The sequence below is a fragment of the Epinephelus moara genome, chromosome 1, assembly GCF_006386435.1.
Source record: "Epinephelus moara isolate mb chromosome 1, YSFRI_EMoa_1.0, whole genome shotgun sequence".
In the NCBI taxonomy this organism is placed as follows: Eukaryota; Metazoa; Chordata; class Actinopteri; order Perciformes; family Serranidae; genus Epinephelus; species Epinephelus moara.
This window is the reverse complement of record NC_065506.1, coordinates 48,317,561-48,341,526: the sequence shown is the minus strand read 5'-3', so window position 1 is coordinate 48,341,526 and position 23,966 is coordinate 48,317,561. Positions and strand designations below refer to the sequence as shown.

Sequence of the window (23,966 nt, the reverse complement as noted above, 5' to 3'; positions counted from 1 at the left end):
CAGCAGTGTGGCTCACTGATGTGTTTTAACCACAGAGGACGAGGAGACGTCCGGCTGTAGACAGACACACAGTCACCTGTCAGCAGATACATTCACTGTGGGTTTGAGTCTGTGGAGTTATTTTGTACCAGCAGAGGGAAGCAGAGATCAGCCTCACCGTGACAACGACTCCTGTGTTGCTGTGATACTTGGAGCTAAAAGAGGATTTGAGGATGTTGTAGAAAAATAAAAAGTTGATCTCTAGTATGTTTTGATATGCCTCATTAAAACTGAATCAGAGCAAATCAACATGTCCAGGGAAGTGAAACTTATCATATCTAAAGGATCAAATTAGTTTACCCCCCCCCCCCCATTTTATATGGTACAAACTCAGACATATTTCCATGTGTGCATTCCTAAATAAAGCACACTTTGAGCTGCATTTATAAAGCATTGGCTGCATAATTAAACTAATTCTGGAAGTTCTCCAACAGCTTGTGATGCTACAGTGACTCATTTTACATATCTGATTAATTTTGATTGGACACTGGTCTACAGCATAGACTTCATGTGATATTAGACGTAGCCATCGTGACATTACCTACTGGTGTGTGGACTTAGAGGGCACGTTCAATTGCAAGACAATGTGCACTGTTCTGGTTTCTGAGCTGAGCGACATGTTTCCTTGAAACGGTGTGAAACAGGCTCTGAGGTGTGTTTTCTCTCGTTTGGTGGGTGTGTTAGAGGTGTTACCCAATCAGCAGCGATGTGATACCCAACTCATCTCAAACTGGTTTCTTGAACTTGATCTCAGTCCAATAGAGCACCTTTGGGATGTGCTGAACGGGAGATTTTCATCATGAATGTGCAGCCGACAAATCTGCAGCAACTGTGTGATGTCATCATGTCAATATGGACCACATACATCTCTGAGGAATGTTTCCAGCACCTTGTTGAATCTGTGACACCAAGAATTAAAAAGGGGGTCCAACCTGGGACCAGCAAGGTGTACCTAATAAAGTGGCTGGTGAGTGTATGTTCATTATGCCAAGAAAGCCCCTTTGAACTGACCTGAATTAAAACCAGCCGTATTAAAAGGCAGTGCGCCTGCGTAACATGACAGAGTGTTCAACACCGTGTTTCTGTTTCAATAAATGTTGTGCTACGTTCCGTTGGAGCTGAATGCAGCCCTGTTTAGGAGCCTCAAGTTTGATATTTTGGCTGTCACCATCTTTTTTGGAGCCAGATGTGACCATATTTTGAAAAGAGGATGGAGCTGTGGAGGAGCGAGGAGTGGGTCTGACTCGTATACCTCTTCTCCACCAAAACTAGCATGTGTGTGCAGTTTTTATAAACACAGGAAAACCTGCTAAAGACAGACAATAAACTACTTTCACAGACCAGAGCTGTGCACACGACTCTGAGCACACCAGTGTGCTTTGCTTTGTGTGTGTGTTTTGTAGTGGTGAGTCACTTTCCACATCACAAACAGGCCAGAGAAAAGGTTAGTAAACAGGAGGAATCAGCATGGAGACCTGTGAAAATGTGGCTACGTCTTTTTTATATGTTATTTATTCACTCTATCACTGCCAATGGAAGACACTTGAGTTGGTTGTTTTAGAGCCATGACCAAGGATATCGCCACGTGTCCTTCACAATGGTCACCTTTTGTCTCCTGGTGCAGCTCAGTTCACGATACTGTGCCGTGCTAACGCCTGATCCAGGTTTCTGATCATTCTCTGTGACTCTGAGACATCAGTTGTGTCATAGTTTGTTACTAAAACAAAACACTATGATGTTAAATGTTCTTGTCATTCAGATCCAGAAGAAATAACAGATTGCTGGATGCACAGATGCAGAAACCATAGAGGGATATTATAATTATAATTATAATTATAATTATAATTATTATTATTATTACCCAGGTTTCTCATGTTTCATGTAAATGTCATCTCTTATATGATCAAACCAGGATAATAAGGTGCAGTGTGGCCTACTCCATCAGTCCATCTTTCACGAGATGTCTCACACCAATCGAATGAGTGTGAGCTGAATACAGGTCTGTCACTGTGAGCTCAACATGCCTCGTGCTGTTTGGAGTTTTGTAGTCACGCATCACAGATTCGATCAAATTCATCTCCTGCTTCAGTTTTTTCAAACTGACTCTCGCACCTCGTTCCAATTGTCACCTCCCCTCCTCCCGTCCTCCTCCAGTCCTCCTGCTGCTGCTGCTGCTCACGTCTCTGTGACAAGAGGAGTCTATTTTATCACCGTATGATATCATCTACTGTAAGGAAAGTTTTCCCTTTAATGCTCGTCTCTGTGTGCCTCCCATTTGTGCCCAAAGATTATATTCAGTATGATAAGGAAAATGCCGCAGCATTTGTTCTGATTGGTCCAAACTCCTGAGGTCTGGTATGTATACACTTTAGGCAAGTATCTGACAGGACAACTCTGAAATGTTAAGAGCAGATAGAGATGCAAATTATTCGAAAGAAAACAAAGAGATGCAGAGTGTCCTCAAAGAGATGTAAAATATCTAAAAGAGACACAAAACAACTACAGAGATGTAAGATGACTACATAAAGATGTAAAAGGAGCAGGAAGAGACACAAGCTGACTACAACATGCAAATTGACCAGAGAGAGACACAAAACTATAAAGAGATGCAAAGTGACTACGAAGAGATGCAAAATGACTACAGAGAGATGCAAACCAACTACAGATCGATGCAAAGTGAATACAGAGAGATGCAAAACAACCAGAAAGACACAAAACAATGACAAAGAGATGCAAACCAACTACTAAGGTATGCCAAATGACTATAGAGAGATGCAAAATAACCAGAAAGAGACACAAAACAACTGCAGAGCGATGCAAACCAACTAAGGCATGCCAAATGACTACAGAGAGATGCAAAGTGACTACAGAGAGATGCAAACCAACTACTAAGGCATGCAAAATGACTACAGAGAGATGCAAAACAACCAGAAAGAGACACAAAACAACTACAAAGAGATGCAAAACAACAGAGATGCAAAACAACCAGAAAGAGACACAAAACAACTACAAAGAGATGCAAAACAACTACTAAGGCATGCAAAACGACTACAGAGAGATGCAAAACAACCAGAAAGAGACACAGAACAACTACAAAGAGATGCAAACCAACTACTAAGGCATGCAAAACCACTACAGAGAGATGCAAACCGACTACAGAGAGATGCAAAGTGACTAGGGAGGGATGCAAAGTGAATACAGAGAGATGCAAAGTAACTACAGAGAGATGCAAAGTGAATACAGAGAGATGCAAAACAACCAGAAAGAGACACAAAACAACTACAAAGAGATGCAAACCAACTACTAAGGCATGCAAAACCACTACAGAGAGATGCAAAGTGAATACAGAGAGATGCAAAGTGACTACAGAGAGATGCAAAGTTGTTGTTTGCAGTGACAGGTCTGTTTGCCCAACATGAGGTGTTTCAGCAGGTGAAGTTATCTGACATTAAAAGATGAGACCGTTCAACCACGTCTACCTCAAACTAAGCTGATGACATCACAGCCGACTGGAACATTTAGAAAGATGACACACTTTATTAGAAAGGTTTCCACATAAAACGTGGATATGGCATACAGTAGGCACAGTCAGTAACCAAACACACACACTGTGGTGACAGGCAGTCAAGGCTTAAAGGACAATGCCACTCAAATTTAAGCCTCCCTGCAGTCAGAAACACTTCGAGTGTCAGAACACAGAAACAACTTTTTCACAGAACTCGACCAGAGGATATAAAGACTCTAATGTGCGACGTTATAAAGACACCATCCGGAAATGCTTCACTTACATTTTCTTATTATAGCAACTCAAAAGTTTCAGTCAACATCATACAAACATTTTAGAAAACAAGTTTTATCTGATATTCATTACTCAGTTAAAAATAAAAGATATTCTTTACAGTGCTGCTGCTTTTATTGTGAGGCGATACTCGCTCTAATATTATTGATCTGTCTGAGAAGGAAATACTCGTATGGAGTTTTTCATTTAGCAAAAATAATAGTTTGGGATTCAAATGAATTTAAAGCCGGAAGTTAGTTTAACACACAACAATGTTTTACTGCCACCATGACAAAAATATTTGATCACTTTCTTGTTATAACGAGTAAAGTTTATAATTTTAATAAGATCCTTGTCACAGCATATTTTTTTAATGTCATAAGGATGTATATTTCTCGTTATTACTGGACACCAAATTAAGGCGGCATATTTTTAGTTCAAATTCAGTTACTGAAATTATAGTTGAATTATATATTTATTGAATTATTCTGTTTTTATAAGAAGTCACTTGTTTTTAGTCATAAAACTTTGCTGCTAACACAAAATCAATGTGTTTGCTTAAAAGACGGAAAAAGTTTTTGTTATAACAACAGCCCGACTCATCTTCAGTTAAACAAGATTATTATTCCATCTCAACACTGTGTGCACAATGAATGGATATCACATACAGCGAACAGTGTTGTATCTCATGTCTCCATCTGCTGGTGGGCCGTCATGAGAGGCAGAGGAGACTTGATGATCACTAAAATTAGGTGGGGAAAGAAGGGGATATATTGGTATCTGTATCAGTTATAGGCCAAATAAGATGTTATATATCGGCAAAAAATCCAATATTGTGCATCCCTAGTTGAAATATAAGTTGGTACATCACAACCAATTTACCAGAAAATATGTTGCCAGTGTACCTTTCTGCAAACCATGGATGTGCTACATTTTCACATAATTATGTTGCGGACATATTGAAACTTTAGATTTAAACAGTGCTGTGGTTATAATATTTAATGTTTAAGTACAAAGACCTCTTGGTTAAGGTTAGGGAAAATAAAATACCCAGTTTAGGGGCACAGTCCTTGCTGGAAACACCGCAATGGGTCGCTAGAAACACACACGCTTGGGGGCTGAAAAGATTCCCTAAAAACAGCTAGCTTTGTCTTTTGTTGGTCTGTAACAGTGGTCTGCAGTGTGGCAGGTATCTTGCCTAGGTGTCACACCATCCGCTATCTTCTCCACCCAGTGGCGTAAGGTAGTTAGGACGGGCCCCAATGCACGCTATTGTGCACATATGGTCTTGTCACATGATCAGAGACTTGACACTGGATAACATCAACTTACATATTACCCAGCAATCATGATTGCATATCGGTGTATAACAAAAAATACCAAAGAAAAGAAGAAATTAAGAAATAGTTAATTTTGCAAATTAATAGTTTTAGAATAGTTGATTTATAGAATAATAAGCATATCATTTTGTTACAGACGCTATGGACTGTTTTACAAATAAAGAAAAATGAAACATGACAGAGATGGGTTTACCTGTCTCACGGGCGTATATAGAAAATGGCACCGTTCTTAATTTAATGAGAGTCCTTCTTTAGAGGTAACAGTCACTCATAAGGGCCCATTCTCCACCTAACACAGGGCCCCAGTGCAACAGCAGCGCCTGCACTGTCTATATTTACGCCCCTGCCTCCAACCAAGTCAGCTCATATACTACGTCACTTTGATATGATACATATGAGATGTGCAATGTATCTGTAGTTTGCAGAAACGTTCAATGGCAACATTTTCATTGTGCGACTGGGCTGCAGATCATAACAAAAAGACTTCAGTGTGTGTCGCACAACTTCAGCAGTGGAGCATCCAAAGAACATGCTCTTTATGTCAGTTTAACATTTGGAAGATTATTAACATACAAAATTATTGTGGTTGTACAAAAACGTTGATATTTAGCAGCAAGAAAAACTGTTTAATATGAAAAGCATGTAAAAATAATGAAGTTATTTTGGTCATGGTGACAGTAATAAACTGCAGGAGTAAAATAATTAGTGGGATGATAAACTTTCTTTTCTCTGGAGTAGCAGAGGAGATTTTAAAGTGTCAGGTAAAAGACGTTCACCCTCTCCTCCTCCCTGTGCTATTTATTATATTTCATCCATTATAAGTTTCACGTGTCGTCCTCTCAGCACTAGAATGAATAATATTACTCAGGTACAAAGCAGAGAAAGCAACTCATCAGGTCTCCTCAGCCTCGGTGTCGCAGGGTGTTGATGAGTGTTCACTCAAGGTTTTGACATTATGTGCGAATTAAAGTGAGAGAGGTTTTAAATATGAAACAGGAAGGGAAATATATTCTTGACAACTTAAAAATGACTTCGCAGGGATCTCGTTAACTCCTGTTGAGAGATCGAATGCTAAAACTTCTATCAAGTACATCCTGTGAATTTTAAGGCATATTGCTACTTAATATTGTATGAGTGTCTTGATGAGTACACATGTTAAACTCTCCTCAAACAGCCGCGGTGAGCAGGTTCCAACTGTGGCGTGTTCCACATCATAAACTGTTTTACTGATTCAACACAGAAGAAGTCAGTGATCCGTGACGGAGGAGTCAGTGAGTCAGCCGACTGGATGTAGCTGAGCTTCTCAGTTCTGCTCCTCTGAAGGGAAACACTTTTATCCACTTATACTTTGTGATATCACACTTCAGATTGCTGCGACCTGCTGCCACAGAAACACATGAAATGACCACGACCTCTGAACAAAACATCACATGATGGTGCCAGCATCACAGAAACGTTGCCGATCATAAGTGAAGTAGGATCCTTCGTCATGGTGAACACATGAATTCCCTGGTTCGACGTCTTCACACAGTGGGCAGCAGTTAATGTCACAACCCCATAGGTGGTATGAAGAGCGACACATACCGCGTAGGGTGGAGGTCAGGGTGGAGGATGGGTCAACAAAACTTATATTGGTGCTGGTTCCAGTAGCTGGAATTCGTTACGGTATAAAATGGTATCTTTTTCCTTCCTTTACGTTCTCTGTAATAACAAAAATGTTATTTGTGAACAAGCTGCAGGGGTGACGTGCTCGACTAAAAAACAATGGAGTGCACTCCCAGTTCCCTCGTCTTGAAGTCATTGGGTTTACTTGGATGAGTTTTTGGTTTGATGTCTGAAATAAGGTCTGTGGTTCACACAAGCTAAAGAGACTTCCATGTGTTGTTCTACAACATAAAATATGTCAGTAAATACCCCACTGTGAATTCTGAAGCTTTTAAGTGCCTTACAAAAGGCGGCTGCTAACAAGTGGCAAAGTAGTAAGTGCTATATCGTAGCATTTGCGTTTCTTGAAGACGTTTCACCTCTCATCCAAGAAGCTTCTTCAGTTCTAAATGACTGGTACGAAGTTGCAGGCTTTAAACCCTGTGTGGGTGGGAACCCTTGCAGAGTCGTAGGGGTCACGTGAGCTCTTAGTTTCAGAGTCGTTAAGGTCACGATGTGAGTCGTTGACCCACCCTCCCACCTGACACTTCGTACCAGTCATTTAGAACTGAAGAAGCTTCTTGGATGAGAGGCGAAACGTCTTCAAGAAACGCAAGCAAGTCCAGTTGCCTGTGGTATAGCACTTATGATTACCACGACCTGGATGACTGAGAATCTTCACAGACATGTGGCTAAATAAAACTACAGAATGTCATCAGACTGAACACGGCTTTACAGCCTCGTTGTCGTGGCGATGCTAAAATCATGCGACTCTAGTGTCGTTCATTTATAACCTAACGTTAGCTTTTTACTTCTTGTGACTGCATTTTGGCTTCAACAGTCATGAAAGTGGTGTTCATTTGTGAAGATTATTTTGCTAAACAAAACGTGTAAGGATCATAAATGTTTGCCACAGAGCTTATTTTCTGCAGTAATCTAAAATCCAATGGAAAAATCCCGAAGGCTTTTTGATGAGTGACCAGGGCGACACCAACTTCCACATTCTCTCTCTGGTGCACTCTATTCTGCTCTGCTGCTCCTTTCTAATCACACACAAAGCTTATCTTCTGTGTGTGTGTGTGTGTGTGTGTGTGTGTGTGTGTGTGTCTGCTAATAAAAAATTTTCTGTAATCGTACTTCCGTCACTTTATGACATACTTACATCTCATATGTAACAAACATATTATTTAAACAGAAACCACGACGCTCTCTAAACCTAATCGAGTAGTTTTGGTGCCTAAACCCAACCGTGCCACCACCATGTAATGCTGTGTCAAGAGGTCGTGGTGATTTCACATGCTTCTGTGAGATCAGATTCCTTGCAGACATTTTGTTGATGTTGATTTTTGTTTTTGCTTTTCTTCGACCGGCCACTTGGTCTCCTATGCATTGATCATTTTTAGGCATTTCCCAGAAGCACTTTCAAAGGGGCTGTGAGGACTGATGCGAGCTCTGTGTTGCGTCAAAGGAACAGCTCAACATTTGGGTCGGGCTGCAACTGACAATTATTTCCATTATTGTAATTTCCCGGATCAAGCGATCAATCACTTTGTCGTTAAATGTCAGGAAACAATGAAACAATTTCTGCTGTGTAATTTCCTCGAGCACATGGTGACGTCTTCAGATGCTGTTTTATCCAACAGGAAGATCCAGAGCTGTTCAGTTTGTTATTATGTGTGACAAAGACAAGCATCACAAAGATGATAAAAATAGTTGCCAATTACATGTAATTTTCTGTTGATTGTCAAACCGATTAATCGTTTAATCACTGCAGCTCTACCTTTGGGGAAATATTCTATTTGCTTTCTTGCTCAGAGTTGGATGAAAAGTGTGGAGCCACTTATTTTAGCTGAGCATATAAACAGGAAACAGTGAAACAGCTACTCTGGTGTCTCTGCCCTCAAGGAGACGGGCCAAGATATCATCCACCACATAATAACCCTTTAATCGTCAGTTTTAAACTTTGCTTTTAGTTTGGATGAAACAAACAAAATAAAACGTGTAACGTGAAGCATCATTTTGTTATCTCCATCCGAAGGACCAGGCTAGCTGTCGCCCTGTCTGCTGACTGTTCAGACTTGAGGGCAATATCGATTTTCTCATCTGACTCCTGTCAAGAAAGCGACTAAGAGACTATTCATTTAAGCTTATATGAGAAAGTGGAGATCAGCGGCTGATTTTAAAAGATATTTTTTCATCATGAAGCTGTTTGACATTCTGCTCTGTTGAAACTTAGTCTGTCTTTCTGGATCCTGGGGACATTTTCACCCCGAGTTGATCCTCTCAGGGAGACATGCTTTGTACAAATCCCACGTCGATCACTCGAACTGGCAGACCTTAACTACAGCCGAGGCTGATACACGGTAAAGAAGTGCTGTACAGACAAACTGAGAGTGGTGACAGCTCCTCTCAGACGGGGGAGTCTGTTTTCTGCGGCTCTCTGTGCGACATCATTATTTAGTTTGGGTGGTAATCCCGGAGGATCAAGACAGTTCATCACCAAATGACGAAATGGACCCAGAAATGTGATGTTTATCACCAGCAACAGTGTTCAAGCATGTTTCTCCTGCCAGCCAGAGATTATGAACCATCCACATCCAGCTGGCAGCTCAGAGATGGGTAGACTGGCTAAACTGGAAGATTTCCCAGTCAAGCTTCATGACCTCCCAGGTCCTTCCTTCAGCGTCCACGGAGGGAAACCTGACGTCAGCAGCAGCTGCGGAAACACTTCTTGAAGAACTTCTTGAACTCTGTGTTGAAGATGGTGTAGATGATGGGGTTGAGAGCGCTGTTGACGTAGCCCAGCCAGGTGACGGTGCTCATCAGACTGGGAGGGATGTTGCACGTCAGACAGACGGCTCGCGTCGTGTGCACCACGAAGAACGGAGTCCAGCAGAACAGGAAGCAACCTGCGTGAAGATATGAAGATCAGAGTTAGTCGTCAAGTAAAACGATAACTTTTAAACCGTCTTTAATACAAAGTGACAGACTGACTTCTGCAGCAGCTTCTTGAGTCGTGCTCGTGTTTATCCTGTGAGTGCCAGCGGGGGGATTAAAATATGGTGACACCATATTTCACAATATGTCACAAACACACGACAATATGCATCAGGGGGTTGATTTATTCTCTCACCAATTATGCCTCTTTCTTTTGGTACCAATCATTCTTGTTTTTGCTGGCAGGAGCAGTAAAATGACATCAATCAACAATGTGAACTGTCACAGGGCTCAAAGCAATTAAAATCTTGGCACGGTAATTTTCCTGTCAAGGAGAGAAAAGTCTCGGTCTTTAAATCAGGTTCTGTGGCCGATGAAGGTGTCTGGAAAACATCTCTCCTGCTGAGTTCAGACGTGAATTATTTAGTTGCACGTAGATACGAATGAGATGAGAATCGGCTTGTAAAAGAACTAAAAAAAAAAAAAAAAAAAGAAGTTTTTCTCCATTTGTTTCATTGATTATCGGCATTTTGAACGAAAATTTATAGGAAATGGTTTAACATTTATTGCATATTTTATTAAAAGACACCAGAATAAAGAATCTCTATTTCGGTAGTTTGCTTTAATCAAAACTTTCTATGTACAGAGCTGTGAGCGCTGCGTCATGTGTCAGTGGTGAATCTTAAAAGTTAAATACGGCAGTGTAAAAATACTCTTTTATACATAAGTCCTGCATTAAAAATGATTCTTCCCTGATTTTCAACCAGCTTTGTATCAAAACAATGTGGGTACTATGTGTAAATGAACTCTGGTAAGCTTCACTCCATCTAACCGGTGCCTAAATATCCCTACTTGCCCCCTGGCAAATGTTTTGCTGGCTCACAGGCTGTTGCTCGAACTACAGGCTGTACCTCCGCATTTTCGTAATGGTCACCACCATGCCACCACTGCAGACATAGTAGTGTAGAAGAGCATAGAAGCAGATCAAGAGACAAACCCAGCTTCTTTCTCTCTCCAACTTGGACTGAAATCCGATCAAACTGAAAAACTAGGCAATGCTGACTGGATATTTATTAAGACGATGTAACTGCACTGCCTATTTCTCTCCTAAGATGTTTTTAGAGACATGTTTTACTGTCGTGTTTAGCTGTGAAAGTGAGAGTATTTGAACAGGAAGTGGGCGCCATACTGTTTCCTGCACAGACCAAACAGTAAAACTGCAGCGCTGGTCAAATATAAACCAAGATTATGTTTCTGAGTCTATTTCTCACCTCAGATGTTTTCAGAAACATGTTTCAGCTCGTCGTTTAACTGTAAGAAATCGAGATTGTTTCTTGCCAGCCGGCCACCATTGTTTCAAATGGACACGTTTGCATTATGTCACTCACTAGCGGGAGCGTTTATTGGTCCAGTGCAGCACAGTGCATTCTGGTACTTGTAAGTTTTCTCTCTCTTGAGCAAAAATATCCATTTTCTCTGTTTCTGCTGCACCAATTTCAAAAGTACTTGGATCTTTCTACTGCGGAGACATGTCAGTTTTATTTAAGGTGCTGTCTTTCTGGCAGTGAAGTACCTCTATTAGTACTAACTATTAGAAATAGAATAGAACAGAATAGAAAGCCTTTATTGTCCCGATGCTGAAGTTAGCTTCCGATTTGCCAGCTTCCGATTCGGCACTTAAGGGGAAAGTTAAGGGGAAATTAACTTAATGTGCAGTGCGAATGTTTGTCCACTGATTGTCTTTTTTTTTGTGACACTTCTTGATGTGAAAACATTTTAGACATTTTAAGGTAAGACCTTAACTTTGCCTGACACCCACTATTGTATTTGTGAAACATTTATTATATTTGTGAAAATGCTAAACGGGGAGATTTCACCGTTTCTGTTTTATACCTAGACCTCATTAGACCAGGTCCAGATCAAAAACCACTGTACCTAGACTTCTCAAATCTGGCCTAGATTATCCTACAGAGGCTAAACATTCATTCAGACACAGTTTCTGGTGAAAAAACAGTGAAATGTGTCTTTATTGCATTTTCACAAATAGAATAAAGGTTTCACAAATCAGAAACTGTAAACATTTCTGATTCTGACGATACTGCAGAAGTGTGAGGCAAAATCTAAATGTTCAAACTTAAAAAGTGAAGCTGCAGCACACACTGAAATATGCTTTCATTACAGTTTAAAGATACAAACACCAATGTTTCCAAAGCTAATATTACAGGTACGAAACTCTTTTTTCAAGCACATCTTTTTAAATGATGTAGTTTATTAGATATTATAGAAAATAAGTGTCAAGCTGAGCGGGAGAATATAACCTTAATGGACGGGGTCACGCTGTAACTGCAGGCAGAAAATCAAACTTTATATTTTAGCCCGTCTCATCTCAAACATAAGTCCCTCTCTCCTCCTAAATGATCTCTCATTAATTTCTACTTTTCCATGTTTTGTCTCGCCTGATGATTCAGCTTCAACAGGAGAGACGGTGCGTTTCATTGTGACTTGACAGCGTGACTCTAAATGATTCACGACCAGACGGAGTTCATTAGAGACGAGGTAGAAACGTAACGACCCTGCTGTCTCATAATTTTTACTGCAGACATTTCTGCTCCGGGGTGTTCGATAAATTTTGGATTTCTTGACTTTTTTTTGTCTGCTGCCTCACAGGAAACTGTGATGTCAGAAAGGATAAAGACACAGGAAACTTTAATGTATTAACTGACCACAGGGACAGACAGTCGAAGGTAAATTTGCTCTTGCTGTCCGATTCAGAGACCCGAGTGTGAAAACATGATTTATATCCTGTCCTCAAACTAAAAGCAGAGGTCCATCCCCGGCTCAACAAACACCAGCGAGCTCTCTGTTTGAGCAGGTGAGCTGGGAAACGATAACACACCTTTAATAAGCTTAGTTTCCTTGATGAGCGGGGACTATGAATAACCGTGTCACTGAATCAAAGTGAGGCCATTCGTCTCAGGTGTCGTCTCATGTCGGTGATAAAACGGATTTATTCGCTTTGTGTTGAGAGGTTGATGGATGAGATTTATGTCGCTCTTTCCAGGAGATTGGAGGACTTTGCATAATAACCCACAGCTGTACTGTCAGTAGGACATCGTGCATGCTTCTTATTCATAAGATGCATTCAGGACGGCTCTGATGATGTTAAGTGTAGGGATCTGTGTCTGTCCCAGTATTCAGGAGTATTTGAGGCACAAAAACATGACAGAAACTCTAATTAACAGCACACTCCAGTTTCACCTGACAGTTACTACTACCTCCTGGAGCCTGGCTGATGTTACTGCCATGTTGGACTGAAATACTTTTGAATATCCTTGAAACACAGAATCAGTGTCATGTACTGTCCAAAATATTTGTCCTCTCTCTGGGTCCTTTTTGTCTGTTTTCATAGTTTGTTGTAAATATTGCAATCGTTCCACACATAAACATGTGAGTATTTAATTTAAAGATATAACCCTAATTCCAAAAAAGTTGTGACGCTGTGTAAAATGTAAATAAAAACAGAATGACCTATATTCACTTCACATGAATACAATACAGAGAAAAGATGTTTAATGTTCAAACTGATAAACTGTTTATGTGAGGCAGGTGAAATTATATTCCAATATTCCAATAATGCCTAAATCTGTATTAACCCAAGAACAAATGAAATCAAAGACGGACAGAGAGTGGAAGTTTGCAAACATAAACTTGCAGTATTGACATGCACCAAATCACCAAGACCTTGTACGTGCAACTGTTTGCAATTAAAATGTTTCTGATTCTGACAATCTTGCAAAAGTTTAGAGGCAAAATCTATATCTGACGTCAGTGTCTCAACAGTCCGGGGTCAGCGCTCCATCATGTTCCACACATGTTCAGCAGGAGACAGGTGTGGACTGCAGGCAGGTCAGTCTGGTACCTGCACGCTGTCACTACGAAGCCACGCTGTTGGAACACGTCACAATGTGTCTCATCGTCTCACTGGAATAAGCAAGGACGTCCCTGAGAAAGACGTCGTCTGGATGGCAGCATATGTTGCTCCAAAACCTGTGCGTACCTTTCAGCATTCATGGAGCCTTCACAGATGTGAAGTTACCCATGATGCACCTCTCCATTCCATCACACATGCTTTGAACCTTGAGCTGGCAACAGTCTGGATGGTCCTGGAGGACATGACGTCCATGATGGACTGGTCCGACCACTTTGTGTCGGTCCATCTCAGATGAGCTCGGGCTCAGAGAAGTGGGCGGAGCCTGGTACAGTCTGAACTGTCATTGGTAGATGCAGTGATGTGTTTACTGACAGTGGTTTTCCAAAGTGTTCCTGAGCTCATGTAGTAGTATCCTTTATACAGTCATGTTGGTTTTTACTGCAGAGCAGTCTGAGGGGTCAAAGGTCAATCAGTGTTGGTTTTCAGCTTTGCCCCTTAAGTGCAGAGATCTCTCCAGATTCTCTGAATGTTTTGATGATATTATGGATTTTAGAAGGTGAAATCACTAAATGAGAAACTTTGTTTTTTAACTGTTGGACTGTTTGTCCTCACAGTTTTTCACAAAGTGGTGAACCTGCCCGTCCCTGCTTGTGAACGACTGAGCTTTTCCAGGACGCCCCTTTCACACCTGATCATGACACCATCACCTGTCACCAGTTACCTGTTTACCTGTGGGATATTTTAAACTGGTGTTTATGAGTATTTAACAACTTTTCCAGTCTTTTGTTGCCCCTGCCCCAACTTTTCCGGAGCCTGTTGCAGCATCACATTCTGAGTAAGTGTATATTTGTGAAAAACAACAAAGTTTATCAGTTAAAACATTAAATATCTTGTCATCATACTGTGTTCAACTGAATATAGGTCAAAGATAATTTGCAAATCATTGTGACCAGTCACATTTTTAGCCAACTTTATTGGAACCAGTGTTATATAATATAATAATATGTCACTCTTCCACATCAAAATGTCTAAAAACAACCAGTCCAATGTAAAACATTTAGTTGAGTTGTGAACTTACAGTGTCCCAGACATTTCTGAAAATGTTCAAACTCAGAGAAATTTGTCATTTTATTCAAGAACACGCTGCATGTCATTTGATCACTGTCGCCTGTCCCTTTTGTACATGTGTCAGGGCTGTAGTTGTGGAGAGATCACTGTAGAAGCTAAAAAAAAGGGTCTCATGGACACAGTGGTGACCTGCGGGGGTGCAAACTATCAAAGTAAACAACAGTAATAATTAAATTACACGATGCATTGTTTGGCCAGTGGTCAGTGTCTACTACTGCAGCCTACTTTTCCAGTAACGTTCTTTTGGCAACACTTGTTGTCTTCTTGCTTATCCACAGACTATTTGTCTGTGCAGTACCTGGCATTTCACAGCTTACTGCAATGAACATTGAGCATAAACACCTCTTTGAATCCTCAAAAGTCGCTCGCCTTCTACAGAGGCCTGCGTCACAGTGTCTTGTGCAAGTACAAGCAAGTTTTACTGTGGATGGTTTTATGGTCCTTTACCACCTTGTGCGGCCATACGTCACTGAACTAACGCTGACTGAAGATCTGCTGAGCAGATTACAGAGTAAACAGTGATCTGTGATGGGTCTTTGATCCAAACAGCAAACAGAGGGGTATTCCAGAAAGCAGGTTTAGTGGAAACTCTGAGTATGTTAACCCTGAAATGAGGGAAACTCTGGGATTTCAGTTCCAGAAAGAGAGGTAAGTCAAACTCTGAGTCACTCACCACGGCAACTGACTCTGTGAACCTAACCTGCTTGCTGGCAGGTTTTCTTTCATAAACCCTGAGTTCACCCTGTCTCCTCTCTACTGCCGAGCCTGAAGCAAGCTGGCAGACACACATGGGTTGTTCATATGTAGGAAATCTGATCGATATCGAGGCAGAATTAATTCACAATGCTTTACCCTGGGACAGGATCTTCAGACCCCGTTTAGATGTGCTGTCTTTCCCCAGTGAACATCTGTTTGAACCGTACCGTTTTTTCATCAGACTCAATCGTTTACCAGCCACACATATCAAATCTGACAAACCACGGACGTGCACTCTCATCAGAGCAAATGTGCATCACGCTACGTTTTTTTGTGAACGGTAGCTTTTTATATGATATTGATGGCCTACAGTACATAATGACATAGCCACTGAATGAGGTTATTTAAGCTACTTTGTTTAATAAATCAAATATGAATCAAACCAAAGAAAGGTATAGTCATGGCCAAGTCAAATATGCCTTACCTGTTTGAATGATGTTTTTATTTTTCATTTTAAGCTGCTTCTAAGTAGGGCTGCCACGATTAGTCGACTAATCGATGACTAGTCGACTATTAAAATAATCAGTGACTATTTTAGTAGTCGACTAATCAGTTTGAGTCATTTTTCATAGAAAAGTACTATAAAAGTACCCCAAAATACTCTTACTGCAGCTTCTTACGTTCAGATATTGGCAGCTTTACACACTCTCCCGTGACAGTGAACTAAAACCCTTTGGCGTGAGTAGGAAACAAGACATTAGATGACATAATTTTGGGGTTTGGGCGAGACAGACCGACATTTTTCAACATTTTAACACATTTTTCGATGAAATGATTAGTCGACTAATCGAAGAAATAATCGACAGATTACTCGACAATGAAAATAATCGTTAGTGGCAGCCCTACTTCTAAGTGTGTTTTTCCCCTGTGAGACTGCACCTGCACGAAAATCAGATTTTATTCAAAACCACTTTTTCACCTGTTTTTAAAGGATTCAAATTTCAAATAACTCATCAACCATCTGTATGTGCTTAAATTAGCTGCTGAAATTAGCAAGGACTCTTTTTTAATATTTTTTGGGGGGGCATTTTGCCTTAAACTGACAGGACAGTTAAGCATGAAAGGGGGAGAGAGACAGAGGGAGTGACATGCAGCAAGGTGCCACAGGCCGGAGTCGAACCCAGGCCGCTGTGGTAAAAGAAGCCATGTATATGGGACACCTGCTCTATCCACTGAGCCACCAGCATCCCGTCAAATAAGATCCTGCTTGCTAAATATCACATGCTGCCTCTCTCTCCTCGGCAGCGTTAGCGGTGTTACTGTTTTTTACGAAATATATGCTCATATTCGCTGTAGGCATTCATGAGCACCTCCAATTCCACAGGTGTAAACTAAGTTGATTGCTTTTTCTCTCCGGTTGCCATGGTGACTCGAGGTATCGGGACTCCATTGATGATGGCTTTTTATTGTGGTTGTGCATGCGCTTGTACCTACTCAGAGTTGACTGAACTAATTCAGATCAGCTGTTCTGGAACCGGATACTCAGAGTTTCCCAGCTCAGGGTAAGTCGACTCAGAGTTCAGGATTAGACTCGAAGTTTGTTGAACCTCCTACCTGGAATACCCCTCTGATCTCACCTCGTCTGTGCAGCAGAGACGGTGTGACTCTAACATCATGTGTTGCATAATAATTGGATTGAGGGCTTTAAGCTATACTGGCGCTGCTTGTTGAGAGACGGCGAGTCAGAGGTGAGGCTTCTATCCCGCCACTCACAGTGAACCTGCGTGAACGTCTGCAGCTTCACACCTACAGCTAACCGAGTGGCAACACAAACGAATTGAAAATGCAAAGTGCAACAGATAATTAACTGTTTGATCACACTCTGGAGTCCAGAGTTAATTTTATCCTCATAAACATGCAGTGGTTTTACATTTCTTTGGATCTGTTAATTAAGATTTGAGGAGCAAAGATGCTGTTGGGACTGAAAATGTGAGAAATTTGTTTATAATTCATCTTCTGTTTGATTAATAGACGTCACACACAGCTGGGTAGTAATTACCTTATTGAACCGTTCAGCACTTAAACACCTCACCTACTGTCTCAAGCAATTTTACTTTCATTTCCTGCTTCAGTGAGTAAACAGATAACTGAAATACACAAGTGGCCGTAATGAAAGGCCTCTTGTGTACAGCAACAGGAAACGACATTTTCACCTCAAAAACTTTAACGAGTAAACAAACATGATCCTTCAGTTAGTCAGCTGGTAAAATCTTCACACAAAAAATAAAGAGAAAGCCAAAGAAAGAATCAATCCACTGGTTTGTTTGGCTCTTAGAAATCTATTTATGTAAGTGATGAAGAACAAGAAGCACCTGAGCTGCCTGACTCCTGACTGTAATACCTGTCAGATATTAAACAGTTGTACTGATGAAATAACTGTGACGACCCGTTCAGACCAACGTCACCCTCTGAAAAAATACAGCACTCTTATTCGTTTGAATGAGGTCACGCTGGCGGTTCAGCGTGCTCAGAATAAAGGTCAGTCTCGATAGCTTTTCATGATTAAAATGCCTTTGTTAAAAAAAAATCTTAAAAGCACTCAAACCTCTGCCAAGGCTGCACAGTCGCCTCCTGTGAGTGTGTTACTGTCACAGCAAAAACAGTTTTAATAAATCAGCGTCTATATAAAGAGCTGAATCACATTCATAGAGATCATAGTGATGGAGCAGGGGTCGACAGCCTTTACTATCAAAGAGACGTTCTTTAACCAAAACTTTGAAACATCTGGAGCCGTAAAACACATTTAAGCTTTATAATGAAGGTAACTCAGCCTGTTTAGTTTAAATGAGTCTATCAACATTACTAATAGGTCTAAATGAGAATTCATTAGTATGTTTTTATGACAAGGTGGCTACTCTGCATTTGGGTAATTATGATTAGCAGCGTTGGCTATGAATGTAAACAAGTCTTTCCACACACTATTAAAGTCTCTGTTTTCCTCTGAGACTTTTCCTTATTTGGATTTAGGACCTGTAACCAGGCACCAGGCTGGAGATGGAGGAGTTATTTGGTGCATTGGCTTCACTTTTTTCCACTAGAGAATCTAAGAATTTTTAAGGCCCTCAACAATAATAAATTAAAATTAAAATGTAAAAAAAAAAATGTTATTCATTTCCATATCATTTTCGTTAAAGCCACAGTGAGCCACAGTAGAGGGGCTAAAGAGCCACATGTGACTCCAGAGCTGCAGTTTGCTCTGTGATAGACAATCAAAAAAGCCTCATCCTGCACCAGTAACACACCTCTCTGCCCAGTCGACAGACGGAAATGTTTGCATTGTACGTTTCTGCAAACCACTGGCACATTACATTTGTATGTTTCATACGAGTCATATCAGTGTTTCTAAAGTGACGTACTATAGGAGCTGACTTTCTCATCGGGGGGTGGAGGGGATGGTGTGACAAGCTGCAGACCACAGTTCAACACCAACAAACAACATACTGGTCGTTTTTATCGTTATTTAATTAAAGTCTATTCGACTTCTGGGGGCGGAAACTGTGGAGCATGCTCAGAGAGTCTCAGCCAGTTTGGGTCTGATTGACTGTATACATGCAGGAGTCACATGATCTGGCTGTGTTAGCCCCACTGAGACACATTCACTTTAGGACCATTTCAGTCACACTAACATGTTTACGTGTGTTTTAAAAGTCCAGTTTTAGTCAAACTGACACATTAAACTGATTTTCTCTGATGTCATGTAAACTAGGCTGACCAAACGTCCACTTTTGCCCAGACATGTCCACTTTTCACGTCCTGTCCGGGGCGTGTTTATAAATTGATGATAATGTCCGGTTTTCCTTGTGTGTGTGTGTGTGTGTGTGTGTGTGTGTGTGTGTGTGTGTGTGTGTNTATAAATTGATGATAATGTCCGGTTTTCCTTGTGTGTGTGTGTGTGTGTGTGTGTGTGTGTTAGAGTGCGGCACAGGCCGCATATTTCTGTCCAAACCCAACAGTCATTCTGCCCAAGCAATAAACAGGACAGACAATAGGATCACTGACAGCTGACCGAATCCGACCTGAGCCCGAATACAATTTATATATTTTTGCCCGAACCCGGAACGACCCGTCAGGACCCGTCGGGACCCGTCGGGCTCGGATCGGGTAGCCACACTCTAGTGTGTGTATGTGTCCCCTGTCTATAGGGGCCTATCTGAATTCCTATCTTGTATTATTTTGTAATATAACTGAATTTTCTATCCATACATATAAACTTTAAATATATTAAAATTTTAAGGCATCTTTGAGTAAACTGCGAGTATCATTTAAGTAGGCTATGTCGTGTCCTCTTTTTTGGAAATCAAAACATGGTCACCCTATGTAAACGTACTGAGTGAAACACGGTTGAAACTGATTTCTGTTTCCTGATTTCTTTGTTTCTTTAACGTGAAGCTGCTTCCTACTGGCCGTGTACGTTATAATTCCCATCTGAATGTTCCTGAATGACACTCATGCATGTTTGTTTACGTGCAGCCCAGATGAGCATAATAACAGTTTGAGCTACTAAGTGTTGCTCACAAATTGCTTTTGTGAAGCGGGTCCTTGAACCAAAGCTTCAGCTTACAATAATAATACATTTTATTGGTGTAGTGCTTTCAAAGGTACTCAGAGGCACTTTACATGGTAAAAAAAGACAAAACATTAAAAGCAATAACAGAATAAAAACAACTACAACAATGGAAAGTGAAGGGGGGCTAATGGACTCACAGGTTAAAAGGTGGGTTTTGAGTGTCGTTTTGAAAGACCGGTGTGACGGAGAATGTCCGAGGTGTTCGTATAGAGTTCTAGAGGGAGCAGGCCCCGCCCCCTCCAGGTCTGGTGCTTGGACCGGGTGAGGAGGACAGACTGTGGAGAGCTTTTAAGATGATGAGGAGAATTTTGAACTGGATTCTTTGTTGAATATGGAGCCAGTGGAGGTGTTGAAGGACTGAGGTGATGTGATCTGGTGTGGGAGTGAGTGAGCAGCAGCCGGCTGTTAGGAAACATGGGCGGGGGGGACAACATGTTCCTGTCGGGGCCCCTCAAATCACCTCTAATGAACGATTAGAGAAAAGTAAAATCAAACATTGAATGAAGAAATTACTGCAAGGTGTTAAATCCTGACTGAAAAACTGCTACTATGATCAAATAATGGTCAAATTGTGTGCAGATCTGAAATAATGTAAAGTCTGTATGGCTTTGCAGTGTTATTTGGCCCCCTTTCAAACAAGATAGTTGGTACCAATGGATGCTCTAGTTTAATCTGATGCCTCGTCTTCACTGTAGCTTCATAACTGAGCCGATACAGCAGATTTTAGTTGCTAAAAATTACTCTGCCTCACTTCTCACCTTCAGCTCTGCCTGTCGTACCTGCTGCTTCTTCACATTAATTTGTGAGACATTTGTCCATCGCCTCTTTTCTCCTTTCATTTTCTCGTTCTCTCTGTATCCTGGATTCTCCTCAAGCAGCATCTGAACCTCTCTTTTAAATGAACCGCATCATTACACAATAACTGCAGGCGGCTGGGAGTATCAGATGGAACACTGAAATGTGCTTTAATGATAAAAATACATTTATCATGTAAATACTCATAACCTGTATTGTCAGTGATTTAAGTCAGTGAGCATATTGTTGTACTTGATCCTATTTAAGGGTCAACCATAGACCTTTTCATGGGTCCCCCCTTGGCCTTGGGACGGGGTCATCTCTACCCTTTAACCCCCCTGATGGCGGTCCTGGTGAGTCAGATTTCTATCTGGGCATGGATGTTTAATGTGAAGAGTCTGTCTGGGAGGTGCAGCTTTAGTGTCTGACAGTGCTGTGAAGGAGTAGTTTAGGGTTAAAAACACCTTTAAGGTTCCTTAACCGTATTTAGATCGAGTTATCATAGCTGATGTACTGTGTAGCCCATTTTACACTGCCTGTTCAATGTGGAAATGTTGCACCATTATTCCACCGTGCCGCTCTGTATAAAAGGTGTGATCATGAAATGAAGGAACAGATTTTTTCCCCTTGAAGCCAACAGCAGAGATAGTTAAAGTGCCGAAACAGTGTGAAAAACATAGCTGTATGAGGAGAACTGGCTCCAGCTTTGGAGGCGAGGCCTCGTTCATTCCTGTCTAAGTTGCTAAGTGGTGCATGGAGCCACAACAGTTTGACCCCCCCAGGTACATCAATACCTAGATCTTCCCAATGATTGGGCCCACTGAGCAAGTGTACTCAAATTTTCACGAGCCCAGCAGCCACTTCCAGTTTAGCCCTCCACTAACTTGAATGGAAATAAAAAGATTTAATCGTGCTGCTCTTCTAGAGTTCCAAAAATGTTATCGAATAGAATGGATGAAATCCCAATAGTGAAACAAATCATTCATCCTCTGATGTACTGATGCCTCTGAGTCTGTGGGAGAGAAAATCTTTTGGGGCCTAATGACATCATGTGACAGATCCGGAAGTTGTAACTACATTATTTAGCCACTATAAAAATTGGCTTCAAAGCCTGTCACTCTTCCTGGAGGCCTGGTAAAAAGTGTTAGGAGGCAGAACAGGATGAGTGTGATGTTAAGGTGGCGTGTTATGCGTGTGACCCCCCACCAGGACATTTAAAACGCAACTTGAAGCAGTTAGCAGCTAACTCGAAAGAAGAAGAACTGTGGCAGAAAATGTCTGCAAATTAGGAGACATTGAGGTGCGGACAGCAAGGGTGAGATCACTTCACATATAACAGTGATGGTAAATGATTGTTGTTGCCATGTTCTACCTTATTATTGTCTAGAAAGCACTGCTCGACACAAATGTCATACATCACATATGTAAGGCCCCGTTCAGACGTAGCATCTAAAAGCGCGTGAAAAACGCCAGCTGTGCTGTTTCCATCCTTTTATCCAAGGCGCTTTGGAGGTTGCGCTACTGTCGCACCTGCCGTTACTAAGCAACCAAAACCACCTGTCACTCACAGGGCACAACCGTATCATCATGCTCACCAGTTATCCCAAGCTCCAAGCTGATAATTCTCCAGGCATTGTTCCTTCTGTTGGAGTCAAAGTAGTATGACGAAGACAGGTCATATAACTCTGGGTATCCCTGGACAAGAATGATCAGTCGCTCCTCCGCTGCTTGCTGCCTTTCACACCACCGGATGTTGTGAAGTCCGTTGGACGGAAAGGAAGAAGCAGGTCCGTGGAGCTGATTGGTTAATTCTTATCACATGACATGCAGTGCGCTTGCTGCATTCGAAAAAGTTGAGATTTTTCCATCTCTGTGCGCCGCGGACGCACACGAAAAAACAGGCGCGACACCCCGAATGTGCGCCGCTACAGCATCGCTTTGGATTGTGAGCGTGCTTGGCGCGCGTCTACATTGAAACTAATGGATTTATGCGCGCAAAAGACGCTACATCTGAACGACCCCTAAGGATGACGCTGTTGTGTTACATGTCACGCTTCTTTTGCTTCTGGAACGTCAGCATGCTGTCTACAATCACACACTGGGGCTGCATGATGGCTGCATTGTTTGGTTCTGTGTAAAAAAAGTCAAGCTGATGTAATGAGGGGTCTGTGCTTCAGGAATATTTTTGGATCTCTGTGTAAAAAGGGCTCATGAGTCCCATGATCTCTTATTGGACAAGAAGGAGAACGTGAACACTCACCTACTACGACAGGTAGCACCTTCATAGCTTTCCTCTCCCTGCTGTTGATCTTGGCCCTCTTCTTCCTGTGCTGCTGCTGACTGAACGTCACCGTGGGCACAGAGTTCTCTCTGTACTGCCGAGGATAAGGAATCTCCTGCTGTATGTAGTCGCCCGTATCGTCTAGCCGAGACTGGGCCAAGTCCCTCTCGATGATCCTGGGCAGAGGCATGGGCAGAGGCCCGGGGATGGTGCCCGTCAGCGGGGGGAGGGCGGTGGCGACAGCGGCGTGCTGCAGCTTCCTGCAGGCCTCGATGCTGCTGCGCAGTTTGACCTTACGAGCCTCCTCCCAGTGCCGCAGGCCGCGGAAAACCCCGAAGTAGAGCAGGACCATGATGGGGCAGGGGATGAAGAAGGAGCAGACTGAAGAGTAAACCACGTAGTTGTTGTCCTCCAGTTTGCACTCGCTGGGGTCGCGGTCAGGCACGTTGTTGATGCCAAAGATGACCGGCGAGGCCACAGCCAGGGCCAGCAGCCAGGTGGCCGATAGTAGGATGAGCTGACGGTGGTCTACATGTTTACGGTTGTAGTTCAGAGGGATGGACACGGCAATGAACCTGCAGGACACAGGAAGAAGGGTTAGAACTAGGGCTGTAGTCTCCTGGTCGACTAGTCGATTATTTGGTCGCTATGCTCTCGTCTGACCAAATTCTCATTGGTTGAATAATCGCCGTGTTACTTTCATAAGGAGAAAAGTGCTACATCAACAGCTTTCCAGGATTAATCCATTATTTCCTGCGGCGGGGGGACAG

At 41.9% G+C, this 23,966-nt stretch overlaps 1 protein-coding gene across 1 annotated transcript in view; it reads right to left on the bottom strand.

Moving 5' to 3' along the window:
- Positions 1 to 9,507: 9,507 nt before the first annotated feature.
- Positions 9,508 to 23,966, bottom strand: part of drd4b (dopamine receptor D4b) — an 18,198-nt gene continuing 3,739 nt past the window's right edge. The window contains exons 3-4 of the mRNA XM_050051354.1: positions 23,176 to 23,771; positions 9,508 to 9,710 (exon numbers count right to left, since the gene is read on the bottom strand). Coding sequence (XP_049907311.1) covers positions 9,508 to 9,710; positions 23,176 to 23,771 — 799 coding nt within the window. The remainder of the gene's footprint in view (positions 9,711 to 23,175; positions 23,772 to 23,966) is intronic.